This window comes from Pseudonaja textilis, chromosome 2 (assembly GCF_049901715.1).
Source record: "Pseudonaja textilis isolate UNSWEBS1 chromosome 2, rPseTex1.2, whole genome shotgun sequence".
NCBI lineage: Eukaryota > Metazoa > Chordata > Lepidosauria > Squamata > Elapidae > Pseudonaja > Pseudonaja textilis.
The window spans coordinates 230,973,394-230,994,788 of record NC_141991.1 but is presented as its reverse complement, the minus strand read 5'-3'; the positions used below and the strand labels follow the sequence as shown (position 1 = coordinate 230,994,788).

The 21,395-nt window shown below is 39.2% G+C and overlaps 1 protein-coding gene across 10 annotated transcripts in view; it reads right to left on the bottom strand.

The window, feature by feature from the left end:
* The window catches only part of PDE4D (phosphodiesterase 4D), a 697,708-nt gene that overhangs the window by 58,066 nt on the left and 618,247 nt on the right, over nt 1-21,395 (bottom strand). For all 10 annotated transcript variants that reach the window (XM_087927250.1, XM_087927253.1, XM_087927251.1 and 7 more), the window contains one exon: nt 256-368. In XM_087927250.1, coding sequence (XP_087783376.1) covers nt 256-368 — 113 coding nt within the window. The remainder of the gene's footprint in view (nt 1-255; nt 369-21,395) is intronic.

Genomic DNA, 21,395 nt, shown 5'->3' with positions numbered 1-21,395 from the left:
CAATAATTGCTGCCAGGATGGCAGACCAAAGGAGCTCTTTTTAATCCAGATCTGATGAACCTATCTTAGATAACAGATCAAGACAGCGCTATTCTGTTGCACACAGCTTCTCCCAAAGCTGAGATAGATGTACGTTTTCCTTCTGAGCCTTCAGGTTTGGCGGGGAAAACAAAGCAAGGCACAGAAGAAACTGAAGGGGCGGGATGGGATGGGGTGCTTGGATAGATGGAAACACACGGGGCGGGGGGTTCCTACCTTATTCGAGGCCATTTCACTGACGGAGTGCCTAGTCTGCAAGGTTTCCAGCTGGTCCAGGCACCAGTCCAGCTCCTCCAGGGTCTCGCTGGCCAGTTTTTGGTAGGCCTCCTCTGCGAAGAGATAGGGAAAGGAGTACTCAGTTCGCAATCGTTTCACGGGGCTAACAGCAAGCTCCAGCGGGTCCATCCTGCCATACCCAGCCATGGGTGGATGCCCAGTGCCCACACATGAGTTCTGCTCCTTCATATTGCTGTGCCCGAGCAAGAAGGAGAAAAGGCGGGCTCTGGTCTCCGGCGGGAATGACGAAAAAACAAAAGTCGCTCCAGCCTTTTCGTATCAACTCCAGCTGAGACGCTCGGCGGGTAGGCGGGCGCTCTCCGCAGCGCTGCTCCGAGGGGACCGAAGCGCGGCCGGTTCTCTCACGGAGCGCGAGTCCCTTCACTCTCGGAGAGCGTGAGGCGGGCAAGAATCGTGCCACTCGGGGCGAACTGGGACTGTGCTCTCTGGCAAACCCGAGACTTAAGGCGACTCGCAGCCGACCAACCGCTCTCCTCCCTGGGGCTGGAGGCAGCCAAGCAGCCAACACCTTCCTCCTCCTCCTCCTCTCCGTCCTCCTTCGGGCGAGTTTCAAGCCCCAGTGAATCAGAGCAGCGGCTGCCGGGTATGCAAAAGCCACCACGTTTCCTGTTTGCTCAACTTCTCTGCGAGACAGCGGCAAAGCTGAAACTCGGCTCTGAGGCTACAGCTCCAAGGGAAGAGCCTCCGTTCCTCCAACCCTTCCGCGATTTCCTTCCTTCCTCGCAGAGAAACCTCGTTTTTTTTTCTCCCCTTCCCTGCCCAGAGAATCTTAATTAAAACATCCACTCGCTCTTTCGTCCACCTCTCCCCTCCCCAACTCCTCCTTATTGTTTGGTGTTTTCTCCTGAGATGGGAGGAGAACAGCGCCGTGGCGCTTTCAGCCTTTGAACCGGCGCCGCCGAGAGTTTTGGCGAAGAAGGGGTTGCGTGTGGTGCAGCTGTATAGGGGAAGTGGGGGGGGGGGAGAGAAAGAGAAAACTCGGCGAGGAGTTGGGGACTTGCTCCACTCCGCCTCCTCCAGGGCGGCGTTAAGGCTGGCGCTGCTCTGTAGGACGTGCGGAGAGCTCCGGCTGGGCCACCTGCGCCGAGCTTGAGCGAAAACCGCGGGAGGACCCTCCGCCTCGGGGACCCTGGAGATCGGATTGAACTAGAATGGGAGCTGCCGTTGCGCTTTGCTTCACCACCGGGCCTCGTGTTAACGCCCCGGCCTCTTGGCCGCGTTCAAGAGCGCATTCAAGCTTGTCGCGCCGGTTCTTTACACCAGGGGTCTCCAACCTTGGTAACTTTAAGCCAGGAGGACTTCAATTCCCAGAATTCCTCAGCCAGCTTTGCTGGCTGGGGAATTCTGGGAGTTGAAGTCCTCCAGGCTTAAAGTTGCCAAGGTTGGAGACCCCTGCTTTACACTGCTTTTAATGCCTGAGATGGGAAACTGTTCCTTTTTCTTGAGGCTCAATCCGTCTGCAGCCATAACCGAGCGCTCGTACTGTCTGCAAGGCACTCATGGGGGAGAGACTATTCAGAAGGCGACTTTGCGGGACTTTAGGGAGCCACAGGTGTGAAATGACACCAGGTCGCTCTCTCTCGCTTTCTCACCCACTGGTGGCCTCCCCAAAGGGCGGGTGGACATGGCTATCTTTGGCAGACGGTATGCCTGAATAAGCCCCCCCAACCAGCAGCTTTTTACATTCCTTGTTCCCCTTTGGCATTACCTCTGCTCCTGACTTGCGCAGAGCCATGGGATTTTTGGCCTTGCTGTTCGAAAGTCCAGGAACAAAGCAGTATCTCTAATTTATAGGAATTGCTTGTGCACAGCAAGCAGCCCTGCGTTTTGAAAGCAGTGGGAATTAAGAAATAAATCTGCACTGACCAACTGCCTCCATTACTATTCTCCCCATTCTGGTCACTTTCTGCCTTTAGCTGAACCAAGCTCACCTTGCTGGCTTTTAAAACTTCCAATGCCCTGCTTTTCATCTGCTGCTACTATTATCAGTACTAATGATCTGTCCAAGGCATTAAATAAGGAAAGCATTTTACCATGTTTGGATACACTCCAAAGATAAGTGCTTTTAAGGTATTGTTGACTTCAGTAAAGGAGAGGGTTAAGAACATCATTCAGCCTCTCCTAAATCAGCATGACTGATTTGTGCATAACTGGCTGGCCAATTCCTGTAATCTTTTTTGGCCCCAGCATTGCTGTGATGGAAATTGTATCTTCACATTATGGAGAAACAACTAAGGTCATCCAACTGAAAAATGATTAGTACTCAAGTCTTTTATCTCTTTGGTTTGCAAATTCTTGCCTACTATAGTGTACCATACCCCATACAAATTTACTCCATGTTTTCCTTAGCTTATCGTACATGCTGGGCATTAATGAGTATTTGCATAATTTCAGTCTATTGTGTCAGTCTAGCCAAATAATCATCAAGAAAGACCTTTTCAAATATTGCAGCATGTTTACTTTACACCAAATCCTGAGAGAGGACGTGTGACTGACGTGTTCCTTGCATAGTTTGTTTTGTGAGTTGAGCGGGAACATCTTTTCCAATTTTTTTTCTTAGAAACCTGTTTAATTCTCTCCTTCTCTCCTAAGTCTGTCACAAGAGAAATCAAAGACTGAAATACAACAGGCAGGACTAACCCTAAGCCAGGTATTAATCCGCTGAATTTATATCCTGCTATGATAACACTTGGCATGTATGAAAAAAAATGAAATGATTAAAACGCAAACAACATAAAGAAGGAATAAAAATAATAATTACAAAAAAGCCAAAGTGCAGATTTGTTTTACTGAGCCAGAGCTTAGCTCTGTAAAATATGAAATGATTTTAAAAATACATTGAATTGTACAGACACACTGTATCTTCCCATCAGCACTATTCAAAATTGGCTTTTTGCTGCTCCAACAATATTTAAAAAATACTAATTTGAGAAAAGGAAGGTGGACTAAATATTTTTAAATAAAATGTCGTGAGAAGTCAACCAAGAGAGTTTGAAAGAGGCCTATGTAATGTCAGAATTATCACTGGCAATATAGGTGGGCCTATTTTAGTTACTGGCCTCATTAACCAATGGTGATGAAAAAGTTAACTTTGTCACCATTCCTTGCATTTCCTGTGACTGTCATAGGCCTGTAAAGCAAAGGAAAGTGAAGAAAGATCACAAACACAGTCATGGTTTTATTTATGGATGTCTCATTTAATAATTGAGTTGCCAGTTCCAATTGTAATCACTAAATGAGGACTTACTGAGATTGTGAGACCTATCTAAATAATAGTGATGGGCTTAACTCCATTTAAATATCTGGAAGAGTGTTGTGTTTCAATTCTCCTTTACTCCAATATTGCACTGCACTGAATCATATAGATGATTCCTCCCATTTTAAATGGATTAGAAATATTCTGAGGTAAAATGATTTTGTTAGTAATTAAAAAGTTACAACAAACATTACCAAGGACAGATAACCAAAATTATGGATTCAGGCAAGATTTGAATATTAGTAAACGTAAATCTTTTACATTACATGCTACATGCATTTTTTAGAATTTTAGCATATTGTAATTTTAGTCAGGATATCATGCCAATTGTATCAGGATCGGTGATGGTATTCTACCAGTTTGGCCCAGTTCATGCGAACTGGTAGTATAAAATGTTACCGTTCGGCCAAACCGATAGTTAAAAAAAAGAGCTACCTGTTCAGCTGAACCAGTATTTCTTTCTTTCTTTCTTTCTTTCTTTCTTTCTTTCTTTCTTTCTTTCTTTCTTTCTTTCTTTCTTTCTTTCTTTCTTTCTTTCTTTTTTCCTCTCAATGATCAGCTGTTCCGATGATCAGCTGTGCCCGGATCCCCCTCGCTGTCTTATTGCTTTGCCCAGGAGGCTTCCCTGAGGCCCAGGAGGTCAAAAAATTGAGTGCAGGCAGGTGACTGATGACTGATCCATTTATTGGTAGTATTTTTACCTCACTCCAAGTCCAAAGGATTCTTGGTGGTGAGTAGAATAAAGGAATATAGTGGGAAACTGCTTTAGTTACTAAAATTTTCTCTTTGAAAGAGCAATCTTTTAAAACATATCACTTTATATGAACACGTGCAGACACTGCAAGAATCTAGTACTTGAACTTTGATCTACTGAGGCTCCAGAACAATAGCCAATAACTCCATTATATGTGTTGACATGTTACAGTCATGAAGGGTTTACAGGAAACTAGGAACCAGCTATGACTTCATCAATGATTCAGTATTTGGAACAATGCTAAACTGACAGATTTTCCCAACTTGATGCCGTCCAGATGCGCTGGACTTATTTTCATTCTTACTTCAATAGGCTACTGAGCAAGGAAAAGGTTCCTTTCATTTTAACAAATGTACAGAAGAAATTATGGGTATAACAATTGAAAGTTCAATCAGACCCTGGATATAACAAAGAAGCCCTGTCAATCCTTGCTCAAAAGCCTCTGAAGATGTCAACCACAGCTGCTGGTGAGACATCTGAAATGTTTGAAACCTTCTAGTTCTTTTCAGTCTGCTAGACTATACAGGTAATCCTCAACTTATGTCCACAATTAAGTCCAAAATTTCTGTTGCTAAGTGAGATATTTGTTAAGTGAGTTTTGCCCCATTTTATGATTGCCACAGCTGTTAAGTCGATAAATTAGTAACATGGTTGTTAAGTGAACCTGGCTTCCCCAATGATTGCTTGTCAGAAGGTTGCAAAAGGAGATCATATCACCTTGGGACACTGTAGTGGTCGTAAGTATGAATCAATTGCCAAGAGTCTGGATTATGATCATGTGATCATGGGGATCCTACAAAGGTTGTAAGTGTGAAAAACAGTCATAAGTCACTTTTTTCAATGCCATTCTAACTTTGAATGGTAGCTACTGTTGTAAATCAAGACTAACAAAATATAAACGATAACAGAAAAGTATCTTTATAGATTTCTTAAATGCAGGGGTGGGATTCTACCAGTTCGCACCTATTCGCTGGAACTGGTTGTTAACATTCTAAGCAGTTCGGAGAACCGGTTGTTAGAAGATGTTACTGGCCTAATCCTGTAAGGAAGGCAGGAAGGAAACATTCTGGTATTGCTTACAGAAACTGCCTCTCCGCTAACCCTTATTATGTTGTTGGCAGGACTAGACTACCTCTCAGGAACATCTCTGGAGTCTTTTTCCCCTCCTTTGCTGGTACTTTGCTTGTGTGGAGTGACCATTTAAAGTTAGAATGGCACTGAAAAAAAGTGACTTATGACCATTTTTCATACTTACGACTGTTGCAGCATCCCCACAGTCATGAGAGGCCAGGTGAGGAAATGCGTCCCTCGATGTGAGTGATATTGAGTTGGCCACACCCAGCCAATAACATGACCACCAAGCCATGTCCACCCAGTCACATGACCACCAAGCCATGCCCACCACCTAAGCCACGCCCACAGAACCGTTTGTTAAAATTTTGAATCCCACCCCTGCCTAAATGAGATGAGTTGGTTCCAAATGCAACTCTCAAGGGACTGCTTTTCATAGTAGGAGCAACTCTTTCTAATGTGCTATAAAGGTTCATAAGGAGAGGCAGGTTAATACAAACTCCTTGTGCAGTAAACAAGTGGTACGATTTAAGATGCTAGTATTAACATCTTAACAGAAAAAGATATCCTTCATGGGATTTACTTGAATTTTTCACTATATTATTAAAGACCACCACAGCCCAGACTATTCTTTGTGTGCCAGCAGCACTCTTGACTTTAGCACACAATAACCTGTAATTCTCTTCACACACCACCTTCAGTTTTATAAGTGGCCTCAAAAGAGCATATTGAAGCAGTTTTCTTTCTGTTTAAAAGAAAATGAAATAGTTCAGGAGCAACAAAAGTAGCAGAAGGCTGAAGACTGTTTATGTATATTATGTACATTAGCTTATGAAGCCATCCAGTATTTATATAAAGATACACTGGATAATATATATATTCTGTGAGGTTCTACTGATACAGAACCATGAATGACATGTTATAAGGTAAACAGAAATTTTTATCCAATAATCAGAGCTTGCATGTAAGATTTAATTTATAGATCCCATCGCTTTATTGAGATAATTTGAAGTCTTTTACTTAAAATACTCCTGAAGAACAGGGCAATATAACAACTGAGTGCCTTTATATCCATGTGCCTCTTCTACATATTTTTTCCTATCATTCTGCTCCATTCACTCCTAAAAATATTTTTGGGTATTTTGTTGCTTGAACTATCATGGTCATTCAGCATATTGAAATGACATGGGATTGCTTTGTTACTTGTTTCCTCGGGGTTGTTTCCCCATTTACTTTTTCTTTCTTTTTGTGATAGCAGCCTTGGAGTAACACCAAAGCTACTGATTTTTTCCTGTTGGGTATGGCTGCTGCCATTTTGCTGTAATTGAATAGCTCTCAGAAAATTGATTCAGAGCTAGACTATGATGACAATGCTTGCAATGCAGCAACTTAGTAAATATTTAAATCTAGTGCAGTTATTTCATAATAATCCATGATATAACACATCTGTTTAAGATGGAAAACTTGGAATCACCACTGCAATTATGTCTGTGCACCACTTTGATGTGGCATGGAGAAAACAACAGAATGATGACTGCTTAGAGTGAAGATACTTAACTTATGGCTTGAGGGCTCCATGTGATTTTTCCATATATTGGTAGCCAGAAGTATAGATTACAGTGTAGTAATCCTTTCAAAACTTGAGATGAATTTCAATTTTAAATTTGATAGTGGCAAAACTACTAAATACACAGAAGATAGTCTTTGCAACAGTTTTTATATGGTTTAATTATATTCAAAGTGAAATAAAATTAAACTCATACATGCCAATTGAAGGTCTTGTATACTATTATCTTGAAAAAGATCTAGTTTATAACAGTGGCCTATTGGAGAGAGCAATTGTTTCATGCCCTGATTCAAAATATGTATTCATTAATGAACTTACACAATCTCTTGCTCTCTAAACTACAGTTCTCATGTTTGACCACTTGCCATAGCGGGTTGCACAAACGGGTGTTGTAGCCAAACAATCAGGAAGATATCAGATTGTGAATAAAAGAATTAATCTTTCATCCACTTTCCAGTATGGAAGCTATATAACCACTAGATTTTTCAAAATAGCCTGAGAATTCTAGCTCATTATTTTGAATTCAAGATTTTGCTACATATTCCATAGCCTGTCTGGCATCAAAGATTGATTTTAAGGTAACTTTTTTTTTTAAACAAGAAACTTCTATTTTCTTTCATGTTGTCATAATTAACTTCATAGTATGATTATATATGCTCTAAACCCAAAATGAATTTTGCAAAATTCTGCTCATCACATAAATAATACTTGAACAATGAATGTCTAATTTTTTTAAGATGATATAAAGGACTTCTGGTTCTGTTCTTAATGAAGTTAATACAGCATAAATTAATGTGAATGTCCTTTTGACATTACATCTATAAAGGTTACTATTTGTTGTTGGAGATAAAAATATCTGTATTTTAAGGGAACTATATATATTTTCCAACTATACTAATGTAATGATTAGCATTTGTTTTAGTCAACTGTTATGTTTTACTGCATTTCTTTTTCTTATTACATGAAAAAAAGCTTTAGTGTTAATAAATGCTGACACAGCAATACAAGTTTAACAGTCTGCTGATAAGAATTGGGAAAGAACCAGCTGGAGAGGATTTATTCTTCATGACAGGTAAACCTCTGATCCCCGTTGTGAAAAAAGGAGGAAAAAAACCACAACAGAAGTGAACCTGTTTCTCTGTGACTCAGGAATAAAACTTGAGAAATCCCCTCTATTTTCTTTAAAGATAGAGGTTGGCTGTTTCACAATAGCAGCTCAAGCAGTCTGACTACTTGTTTCAAAGAAAGAGAAGAACGAAAGCCTTATAAAGTTTCTTTGTAGTTTCTGAGAAAGAGCTGCCAATTTTAAGGTCAGCATGTGTCAACTATGAAGAGTTGTGGTTTTCACAAGCAGCCTTCTTAAAGTAAAAAACATGTCATAATTTTTCACAGGGTCATATGACCCAAACCAGTAATTCTTCCTCAACCTTTCAGTCTCCCTTGGTCAGTCAGAGACTTTAGCTTAGGGCTTAGCTCTGTGTGAAAGTTTATTCAAGGACATCGTCCCTGTCCTCCTTGGAAAAAGTCTACCACAGGCAAGACTGAAACATTGGCCTATAGACTGGTTACAGTGACTAAGGAAAATTAAGATTCAAATGTGGGCTACATAAGGTTGACAACTATTCTCAAAAGAAGGGCAACCAGAATTCAGTTTCTACAAGGAGCTTCTGGCACAGAAACCCAAAAACTATATTCCTCAGCAAGATTTATTTTTAATTCTAGATGCCCAAAAGTTCACTGAAGCTATTCATTGAGAAGAAGACTACACATTCTCTCGCTAGTGTTGCTTTATTATTATTCCTTATGCTATAATCCCTTTAGAATAGAATAGAATAGAATAGAATAGAATAGAATAGAATAGAATAGAATACTTTATTGGCCAAGTGAGATTGGACACACAAGAAATATGTCTTGGTGTAAATACTCTCAGTATGCATAAAAGAAAAGATACATTCGTCAGGAGTCAAGAATCATAAGGTATGACACTTAATGATAGTCATAGGGTACAATAAGCAATCTATCATACTAGGAAACAGTCAATATAAATTGTAAGTATACAAGCAACAAAGTTATAGTCATACAGTCACAAGTGGGAGGGGATGGGTGATAAGGAGCGATGACAAGATTTAACAGTAATAGTAGTGCAGACTTTGTAATAGTTGAACAGGGTTGAGGGAATTATTTGTTTAGCAGACTAATGGCGTTTGGGAAAAAACTGTCCTTGTGTCTAGTTGTTCTGGTGTGAAATTTAGGAAAGCCTGGTGAGATATTATGTTTCAATGAATCTTTAAGGAACAGAAATGGGCACCACCTCCACATGATATAAAAGTAAAGATGTACATTTGCATACTTACTATTCATATGCAAATACTTACAGATAAAGAATACTGTGAGTATGGCAGAAGCAGAAATTTGGGTACCGTTTCATTCTCTCCTTTATCTTGCCTCCTTCAGCAGAATAACAGCTTCCAAATACTACCTCAAGCCTGCTAATATTTCTAATTCTGAAATTGTTCTCTGCATGTACTGCATCTTTTAGACCTTGTCAGGTCTGGGAACTGTTAAGGCCATTCCAAAACCCTTGTTTTTTTATGTTCTTCATAGTTGCAAAAATGAAGATGAATATAAGTGTCCTAGGATAATGTTGCAGGATCTAATCTGGTCAGCCTCTGGGACCAGAGGTTTTGTCTTCCGAGCTTTCAGACACATGCTGGAGTCCATCTTCAGGGAACTTTTCTCTAGCAGACTGTGTGCTGGTATGTATGTAGTATTTATAGTTGTAAGTCAGGGCTGTCAAACTGGCAGCCCTCGGGCCAGATGCATCACGCGCAGACCACGCCCAGTCCAGCTCCACAAAGGGAGGGAACATCATGATATGTCATATGATGGCAATGTGATGCCGCATGTTTGTCACCCATGTTGTAAGTGGATTTTTAGATGTTGATTGGGGTATGTTGATGGTTGGCTTTTAAACCATTAGCTGTCCTTTGCTGGTGCTGCCCAGTCCTTGCGTTCTAAGTACTTTATAGGCTGGTGGTTAATCAGCACTCCTATTGACTGAAGAAGGGCCTGTTTCCTATTTCCACTCATGTCCCTGGCTGCTTTGTACTTGTTTGTCCAACGATTTTAGTAGCTGCAAAGTTGAATGTGTGTCCTTGTTCATTGCAGTGTGAGGCTACCAATAAGTTTCGGTCTTCTCATCTGACCACTCGCTTGCATTCTTGCAATCTGGTGGTTAGCTTCCTCCCCGTCTCTCCTACATAGTCACAGGGGCAATCAATGCAGGGGATTTGGTAGATTACATTGGAAGTATCTCCCACCACTAAGCAATCTTTACAATGCATAATTATGCATTGTAAATTACAATGACTAAAAAGCCATCCATCAACACATCCCAATCAACATCTAAAAAGCCACTTACAACAGGCACTAAAAATATCACACACAGAACAGCACACACTCTGCTAGAGAAGGTCCCTGAAGATGGACTCCAGCACGAATCCGAAAGCTCAGAAGACAAAACCTCTGGTCTTGGAGACTGACGCAGACTGGATCTTTATAGTTGATTGGAGATATATTTTTGATCATTGACTTACTGAAATATCCAACTTCTTTTCAACTTCAGTATTTTAATTGACTGTGGGAAATTAGCTTAAACACCACGAAAGATATCTACTATAACTGCCCGTAGCCCCTAGACTAGGGCTGTCAAACTCCCGTCCCACGGGCCAGATGCATCACATGATAGTCATGCCCACGCCCGGTTTAGTGAAGGGGAAAAAAATTCTGATACATCACTTGATGCCACCGTGACAATGTGCTTTTGACACCCCTGCCTTACACTAATCAGATCTTTAAAAAACCCTCTCATATCACTGTACAAGATTTCTTGAAAACCTCTGCTGACAATGAAACAGGTATCCGCAATATTTAGTGTAAGCAGTTCTTGACCCACAACCACTTACGACCTTCACATTACTTCTGTGATCCCTTGATTTGGGCACTTAAAAACAGGCTTGCATTTACAACAAATTGAAGCATCCTGCAGTCCTGTCATTGTAATTTGCAATCTTTATTGCCAAGATGTCCTTTGGGAAAGCTGGAATTGTTTAATGATATGATTTGTTTAATGAGCACTATAAAATTGTTGTAAAATTGGGTCCAACTCAATTTATGAACACAATAGCTTATGATGAAAATTTCAATTCCAATTGTGGTTGTAAATGGAGGACTGCCTATATAACATGCTTAGACAACAATGGCTGCATCAAAGAATTGTCAGAAAAAAAACTTTTTCTCCAATCTCACACAAAAGTCATTACCTAAAAAATGAAAAAGAACAGTTTGATAAGCTTGAATTATTTTAAATAAAATCAGGTTTGGCCTGAAGAAACAACCTGACTTTTTGTAGCCTGGAGGACAGATATTACCTTGTTCCTTTTTGTACTTTCTACTTAAATGGAATTGCACATTATTCCTTGGTAGAATAGTAAAATGTTGAAGTCCTTCAAAGTTGGAATATTAAAACTAGCATATAAGTATAGTCAAGAGATGAGGGGGGAAAGAAAGAAAAAAGAAAGAAAAAGAAAATAACAGAAGTTACATTAAAGAGAAAAAAGACATTTGAAGAAAAATATTTGACTGATTGCTAAACCTAACAGTGGCCTCGAATACGTTCTGGGGGTTATGTGGCACAGGAAATATTGTGTGGGTGGAAGGATGGATAATAGATTTGGATAAATTTCAACATATCCTAGAACAGCTGCTTGACTGAATTACCCTTTTTCCTCAGTCTTGAATAATACAATTATCCCACCCACAAAAAAGAAAATCCATTGTTTTACCTAAATGTCTTGGAGGTTCCTTAATTCAAACAAGTAATTCCAAATTGCTCTATTACCCCCAGGACATGCACAAATTACATTTCTCACATGAGTTTTGCCCCATTTTATGATGCTTCTTGCCTCTGTTTGTTAAATGAATCACTGCAGTTGATAAGTTAGTAACCCTGTTGTTGAGTGAATCTGGCTTCCCCATTGACTTTGCTTGTCAGGAGGTTGCAAAAAGTGATCACATGACCCCAGGACACTACAACTGTCAAACACATTGACCCAAGCCAAGCTTCCTAATTTTGATCACAAGACCATGGGGATGTGGCAAATGTGACAATAGTCTTAAGTCAGTTTATTCAGTGCTGCTGTAATTTGGCCACTGAATGAACTGTTGTAAGTCGAGGATTACCTGTGTGAAAAATAATTTTAAGGCCCCTGCATAGGGGAAATGGATATTTTGCCTTCAGGGAATTCTGCTTCCTTGCAACCTGGGTTGCAATTTTATTTCTAGGGCAGTAAAGCAGTGTCATTAGGTTATTGCTTCACACCATTTTAATACGTTTACTTTATTGGCATTATATAGCCTGCCATGTACCTCAATATATTACCATTATCAAAAAAGCTTCTATGAGTTTGTGAACACTGATTATACTTGCACTGCAGCCTTACTGAACTTCCCTTACATCTGAATGCTTAGGAGCTTGCTATAAAACTACAGTCTCAAATGCCTCTTCTGGGGAATAGATTCCACTGAACTGATTTTTGAGTTCACATTGTTTTGATTGCACTTAAACTCCTGGTTGTAAAAGTTGCTGTTCCAGCATTATTTCTATCCACTGGAATATTTACTAAATGCAAAACCAGCAAGCAGGCAAAGTAAAATTGATACTTCAAAAATTAACAGCCTGGTAGGTCAGTGTAGTTTCATTCAACATCCTGTGTTTTCTCATTATTTCTGGCAGCTTATTAGGAATGATGCAGTGCTGGCGAACTATCTTGTCTGATATCATTGCAAACTATGTTCTATCTGGCTTTTCCATGTGGCTGTAACCTTGGCCAGAAACTGAAAAACATTTATTTTATCACCACTTCCCTCCACCCAGCATTATGGAAAACTCCCTGTGTGATAGGATATTATGCAATAAGATTAACATGCTTATGCTTTTTGAACCATTTTCCATTAACATAAAGCAACAATTAAAAATGATTGCTGTAGAAAAGGAATATTTAGAGTTTACATTATCAACTTAATGTGTATTTTTTTTTCCTTTGGCAGGGATACTGAGTCATATGCTTGCTGTTAGAATGTGTTCCCTCAGGGATAATTTGGTTAATAGGCACAGTCAAAATGAATACAACTTTCTCTCTTTGATACCCCCTTATTTCTCCTTTTCTGGATGATCGAGACTAATTTCCCACTTGAATCTTCCCGTTAGCTCAGCCATTCTCTCTCCAACATGGCTGCTTTCATCAAAAAGTTGAAGCTTGCCCATTTACAAAATGATTGTCATAGGTGACATAGACGTTAGGAAAACTTAGTTTAAGGGAACTGCTACTTATCTGACCTGTAGTTCTGCCTCACCGAATGATTCATTTGATATTTGACCTTTTCCTAAGCATATGGACGCATTTCTATCTTCTGGGCTGTGGCTGTTTATCATTTTTATTTTTAAGGGAAGATTTTCAGGCCCATTGGGATCCAAAATAGTCTTAGTAATAAAGGTCATGATAAGGCTTGGCCTGAGCAGTGCTTTAGAGTAAATTCCAAAAAGGTGCTTCAAAAAGATATCACTGCTTTAAAGAGTTGTAGGTAAATGCTATGTTTGCTTGCGAAGCACTGTATAGAACTAAATCCAGGGGTGGGATTCTACCAGTTCACACTGGTAGAATTGGTTGTTAACATTCTAAGCAGTTCGGAGAACCGGTTGTTAGAAGATGTTACTGTCCTAATCCTGTAAGGAAGGCAGGAAGGAAACATTCTGGTGTTGCTTACAGAAACTGCCTCTCCATTAACCCTTATCACATTCTTGGCAGGACTAGCCTTCCTGTCTCAGGAACTTCTCTGGAATTTATTCACCTCCTTTGCTGGTACTTTGCTTGCGTGGAGTGACCATTCAAAATTACAATGGTACTGAAAAAAGTGACTTATGACCTTTTTTCACACATATGATTGTTGCAGCATCAAGAGAGGCCAGGCGAGGAGATGCATGCCTCGATGTGAGTGATATTGAGTTGGCCAAGCCCAGCCAATAACATGACCACCAAGCGACATCCACCCAGTCACTTGACCACCAAGCCACATCCACCCAGTCACTTGACCATCAAGCCACGCCCACCAACTAAGCCACACCCACAGAACCAGTTATTAACAAATTTGAATCCCACCCCTGACTAAATCTGATACATTGTATAGTCATTCTTAGGGCACTGTTGTCCTTTAGAACATGTCAGTTTTCTTTCTAAAAATGAAGTTAGTCTAATATCAAATAAGCATGCTCAGGCATATTGACACCTCCTAAAAGATCCCAGATTTAAGGGTTTTTTGCCTTGGTTGCTTCTTCAAGGATATAATTCAACTGAACTGAAGGAAAAAATATAAATCATCAACATGTGTTCTAAAAAAGGCGAATTGCTACTGTTTAGTCAGACCATTTACTTTGTAGTAAATGTATGAAGAATATTGAAAGCCATTTCTTTATAACTTTCATTCTCTCTTCTCTCTTTTTCTTCAATTTTTTTCTTTTCCTACACTTTTTCTTGATTTCTTGTTTTCTTTTTCACTTTATATTAATGTGTATTAGCTTTTATCTTATTTAAAAGTTTATATATATATATATATATATATATATATATATATATATATATATATATATATATATATATATATATATTTATTTGTAATATCTACTTATAAGGGACAGTTCAGTGAAGCCCAAATTATCCTACTATAACTTTTAAATTAATTGTGTGATATCAGTCATGACGTGCAGATGTGATACAGGAATTTCATACATATAATTTCCAAGAAAGACACAAAAGCCCAAAATATTTGGTGTTAACGTATGTAGGTACACCTAAATAAATCTGTTTACTTCCAGGATGAAATATCCTTTAAAGCAGTGGTCGCCAACCGGTAGGCCACGGCCCACTGGTGGGCCATAAGAAAATTTTGGTGGGCCACAGAGAAATCTCACCGCCAGAGCACCCCCACAAAGCAATTAATCCAGGCTGTGCAGAAATACAAGGCTGTGCCACCCACATGGCCCGTGGGAACCCTCCCTGCTCACTCATTCCTTACCCGGTAAACTTGCCTGCTAAATTTCTATTTTTCCTTTTTCCGACCATCATCTGTTCTGCTGTGCCAGGAGATTTAGATTAGCTAGGAAGCAGGAAATGGTTGGATTTCTTGCTTTCTAGCCAGTCTTTAGATCTTTGGCTCTGCTTTTAAGTACAGCCGAACCTCCCTTAGGACTGAAGTTTTGCTTGCAAGCAAATTAAGTGCAGACTCACAGCAAGCAAATTTGAGAGACTGAGCTAGCAGATGGCAGATAGATAGATCACTGAATGATTCTGTGAGCGACTGAATCTGCCTGTTTTGCCTGATTTTGGATAAAAGTTGCTCTTTTTTAAATTAAAAAAAAACAATATTTACATGCATGGTGTGTTGTGAGTTAATTTTATGAGTTTGCTTGCAAGCAAATTTTATGTGACAGACTGAGCTAGCTGATGGTAGATAGACAGATCTCTGAATGAATCTATGTTTCTGTGAGCAACTCAATTTGCCTGCCTGTTTTGCCTGATTTTGGGTAAAAATTGCTCTTTTTTAATAAAAAATTCAATATTTATATAAATATCTATAATATTTACATACAAGCCATGCCCAGTCACATGACCACCAAGCCACACCCACAAATTAGGCCACACCCACAGAACCAGTTAGTGGTCCCTAGGATCTAAAATTATGAGTTTGGTGATTCCTGAGGTCCAAAAGGTTGGAGACCCCTGCTTTAAAGGATAGTTTCTTAGAAGCTTTATTGAACAAAACTCTAAATCCCTTCTTTTAGTTCATTACATCAAACCTAGTATTTTGTGCAGGAATCCAAATTAAACAATCTCCTACACGTGGCTCTGCTTTAGAAGAACCTATCATCTTTCAATGCAAATAGTTTCTCAATCATTCACACACACACACACACACACACACACACACACATATATATATATGAATGATGATATATATGAATGATTGAATATATATATATATATATATATATATATATATATATATATATATATATATATATATATGATTTGTCAGTTGCTTACAAGAAAATAGGTATAAGTATAAACATGAATAATAATACAGGAAATAGGTACGAATAAATGGGGACAGTAGGACAGGGATGGTAGGCATGATTGTGCACATGCATGCCCCTTACAGACTCTTAGGAATGGGGTGAGGTCAATAGTGGATAGTTTAAAGTTAAAGTTATGTTAAACTCTCTTCTAGTTGGGCAGTTCTTTCCTAATATTCGTTTGAAATCAGCCTTCCTATAACCTATGTCTATTATTCTGTGTCCCATATTACAGAATAACAAAGAATAGATCTTGACTCTGTTCTGTGAAATATCATTTTAAGTATTTGAAGAAAGCTACTATATTACCCCTTCATCTTTTTTTTCTCAACACTAAACAATCCTAGGTATCATCAGTCTTTTTTCAGCTTCGGTAGAATTCAGCTTCTAATTTCCTGATCATCTTGGGTATCCTGCTTTGAACTTGTTTCAAAGATGATCAGGAAATTGAAGCTGAATTCTACGAAAAAAGACTAACGATACTAGGATTGTTTGGCCTTGAGAAAAGAATATGGAGGGGTAATATAGTAGTTTTCTTCAAATACGTAAAATGATATTTCACACAAGACAGTCAAGACCTATTCTTTGTTATTCAAGAATGTGGGTCACAGAACAGACATAGGTTATAGGAAGGGTGATCTCAGTTTTCTGATTCCTTCCTAATGTATGGTTCTTAGAACTGGACATAGTATCAAAGTGGATTGTGATCAGAAAGCAATGGAATAGTTATTTCCTGTCATTTAAAGATAATACTTCTGGATGATGCAGCTTAATGCTGCATTTGCCTTTTTTGCATAATACTACATAATACTATTGGCTTTTATTCACTTAATATATTCTTTCATAAAAACTGTTAACAGGCTTGTATCCTCACATATTATAACTGTCCCTCTGGCTTTTTTCTATCAAAAAATGTCTGCATCTCTCTTTTTAAAATTTAATTCCATTATTATCAGCCCAATTTTGCCAACCTTTCCAGGTCGTTTTGAAGGTTATTTCTGCTTTTTAAAGATATAGTCAATTTTGTGTTATCTGCAAATATGATTCCTTCCAACTTTCATCTAAATCACTAATAAAATGTAAAAGTACAGGGTGCCCAGGATTAAGCCTTATGATACATAACTTCATACTTCAGTTTGATAAAGAACCAGTGAATAAAAACCTTTAAATTTTTGAGCCAGCTATGTATCCATTTAGTTGTCATGCTAAACCTAGTTTGCTAATCAGCATGCAATGCCATGGGATATAAAGTTGTAGACTTCCAGGAAAGAAATGGTGAACTGAAGATGGAAGGAAGAGCCTACAAGCAGAGTGGCTCTTCATAATTCCTCTCGGGACAAGGACTTGAGATTGCCCATAAGTGCTCCAGTCAGTTGCTCCTCATGAGGAGACCTCAAGACAGTTACTTCCAATGGGTTTAGAGCTCTAGAGAATAGCTCTGTTGCTTAAACAATCATTTTCAGATTGATTAGTTATAGTTCCCAATTCCTCTTCCTGAAGAGAGGGTCAACAACATAAGCTCAAACCATTAATAGTTTCTAAGATTTATTAGAACTCAAGAGGACATATTAATTATAAAATCTGCTAATCGAAGTGAATGGAATTCATGCTGACTTTCTCTTACTTCCCCAAACTGCAAACTGGCCTCTCTCTTACATAGGATTCAGCCTCCTTCAAAAACATACACAAAACTAACCAGCAGGAAACTGAGTGTGTCACTGTGGGCTAGTAAAATGCTTTGAACTATGGGCAACATGCACACCCAAATTACACACTGCAATGTTCGTAAGATTTGAGCTGTTCCATAATGCAGAAGCCAATTATTCTTGGCAAAAGCTCCCAGAAGGTTTTCCAGCTCACCCTCACTCACATGTGGAACTCTTCCACATCAAACGAACCAAGTCATAAATTCCATAAATCCCTTGCAGATGAAAGTCAAGTATGTGTGTGGGGGGAAAAAGGCCTTGTGGTAAACTGAACATTTAGAATAAACAGGCTATCATTCATCTGCTTGGAGGTGTTATCACTAAACAGGAAAGAAAGATGACTGATCAACCAGGATTACAGCCAGCCTGCCAACCATCACTGATGAAGAACAGTATATAGATTTTAATAAGCAACAGACTGAGGCTGATGTAAAGAAAAAACATTATTATATGTTTTTATATATATATATATATATATATATATATATGTATGTATATATTTTTCTTAAGTTTTCGCGGGTACTTACATGTATGGTATTCAGCTTTGTTTGGGTATTTTCCCACGTCACTGTAGTTGTGCTTTTAAAGTTGTAGCAACGTTTCGGCAGAATCTCATCTGCCATCATCAGGCTTCTGTATAGTGTCCGTCATATATATATGATTTGATTGTTGATTGTACCCTATGACTATCATTAAGTGTTGTACATTATGATTCTTGATTCTTAATGAATGTACCTTTTCTTTCTGTATACTGAGAGTATTTACACCAAGACAAATTCCTTGTGTGTCCAATCACACTTGGCCAATAATGTATTCTATTCTATTCTATTCTATTCTATTCTATTCTATTCTATTCTATTCTATTCTATTCTATTCTATTCTATTCTATTCTAAATACTGGAAAGAAATCCAAAAGGTGCTTTTTCTCGAGAGGCAACTGGACTTTTTGGTTTTTCTTTGAAGACGTTTCCATCTGCATTTAAAAGACACAGGCCACTCTTCTGAAGATAGCAAAGTCCATATTTTAGACAGAGAGGATTCCTGGTTTGAAAGAGGGGTTAAAGAGGCCATCTAAGTCAAAACTGAGCAGCCCTCTCTCAACCGGGGGGGGGGGGGGGGAGGGATACGACATCATCTATCTCCAATCTACAACACAGTCCTTTCAGCAGTTCCAAGAAGGCTCCACACCAATTCGCACCACTCAGGTGGCCCTGATAACACAGATAAACTTCCAGGTGACTTTAACAACCTGCTAAAAGAATGCAAATGACCAGCTGTTTGCAAGGAATATAAATCCTTCCATTCCCCACCAGCCACTCAGAGCTGAAGAAGTTTTCTTGGATGAGAAGCAAAATATTTTCTAAGAAAAACCAGAAAGTCCAATGCCTCTTGAAAAAAAACACCTTTGGGACAACCATGATCTGGATGACTAAGAATCTCCACAGACACTGGAAAGAAATGCTTCTGAAGTATGTTTCCTGCCATACGCACCATAAGGGGTAAACACACTTATCTGCATGGTAATGGTATAGGGTTTCCTGCTTGAGCAGAGGCTTGGATTAGAAGACGTCCAAGATCTCTTCCAACTCTGTTACTCTGCCTCTAAGGAACACAAATTCAGACCAGGAGGATGGGGCGGGATCTTTCTTGTAAACAATTCCCATTTGGAAAGACTCTATGGCGCTGTAAAGATATAGTACATTAATGTCCTATCGGTCCCATCTGTTGAACCTTTCTGTTAACATTACTGAAAGAAGTATTATCAGAAACCTACGAAGACAGGAAAAATGACTATATGACTTAGTGATCTACATGTTAGAAATAACATTCTACTGTGGAGTCATCCACATTTTTGTGATATCAAAGCTTTTACATCAGGGAAGGCCCGCATGAAGACCACAAACTCTCCAACCATAGTGCTGAATTTCACTAGTCCAGTTTTGAAACGATTTTTTCAGGAGGAAGCAACTGGAATAAATGAAAGACTTGCTTTACACAAGCCTCCAGCCTCCAGCTCAGAGGTGGTATTCAGCAGGTTCTGACCAGTTCTGGAAAAACGGTAGCGGAAATTTAGAGTAGTTTGGAGAACTGTTAGTGGAAATTTTGAATAGTTTGGAATCTCTGACTGGCCCCGCCCCCCTTTATTTTCTACCTCCTGAATCTCAGCTGATCGGCTGGGTCTTCTTTTGTTGCCCTGCACAGGAGAACGGAGCTGGAAAGCAGGTTAGTGGGGTGGGGAGAGATGGGGATTTACAGTATCCTTCTCCTGGAGTGGGGTGGGAATAGAGATTTTACAGTATCCTTCCCCTGCCACATCCACCAAGCCACACCCAACACACCCACCAAGCCATGCCTACAGAACCGGTAGTAAAAAATATTGAGTCCCACCACTGCCCCAGCTCCCACTGGGAAAGCCTTCTCCAGAATTAGATTTAAAACATTCACCACTTGAGTTGTCCCTGTTTCAAAATCTTGAGGGCCCTGAGCTCTTCAGAATTTGCCCTACAACTTCTGCAAGATCTACAAGATTAATCTACTCCAGCAACATCCTACTAGTAATCAAGGGGCAAACTGCCATACCTAATACAATTGGAAGTAAAGTTTCTGGAAAGGCAGACACTGTGTTTTGGGAATCTCAATCAGCATTAGTTTACTTACTCAGCTATAAACCTTATCTTATTATATTATAGGGGACTGATATTAACATCTGGGAGACTAAGTAAAATATATTCAATGTCACTAATGCACACACAAAGTTTATCTAATCACTACCTCCCTTTTTACGACCCTGTAATCCCTTTTTGGGATACATTAATTATTATTATTTGCTTAGATTAGGATGAAATTCAATAACTCACCACATCCAACATGCCTTGGACAACTCACTGCTGCCAATTTGCCATGGTCAACTCGCCAGCGCCAATTCTCCATCGAACAAATCTCCATGGCCAATTTCCCATGGGAAAACTTGCCGCAGGACAATTCAACCATTTTATTTCATTATTTAAAATAATTAAAACAGTATTTTAATTCTTGTCATTCGCATTTCATTTTGCCCATCGTTTAGCATCATTTCTTTAATGACTCTATTTTACCATTTCTTTGATACTTTTGTCCTGTGGCAAGTTTTCCCATGACAAGTTGGGCATGGCCAATTGTCCCATGCGAGTTGGCCATATCTGTAACGAGTTGGCCAGAATGAATTGGCTGTGGCAAGTTGTTGCAGAGCCAATTAGGATTACACAATAAGGAGCCCAATTATTTAGGGAAATATTTATTTATTTATTTATTTTATTTTATTTTTGTCAAACAATTATTAGATAACAGTATAAGTATAAACATGGTTATAAATACATGAAATGGATACGAATAAGAAAAAAAGAAACAATAGGACAGGGACGGTAGACATGTTTTGGTGTACTTATGCATGCCCCCTACAGACCTCTTAGGAAAGGGGTGAGGTCAGTAGTAGACAGTCTAATGTTGAAGATTTTGGAGTTTGGGGAAGAAACCACAGA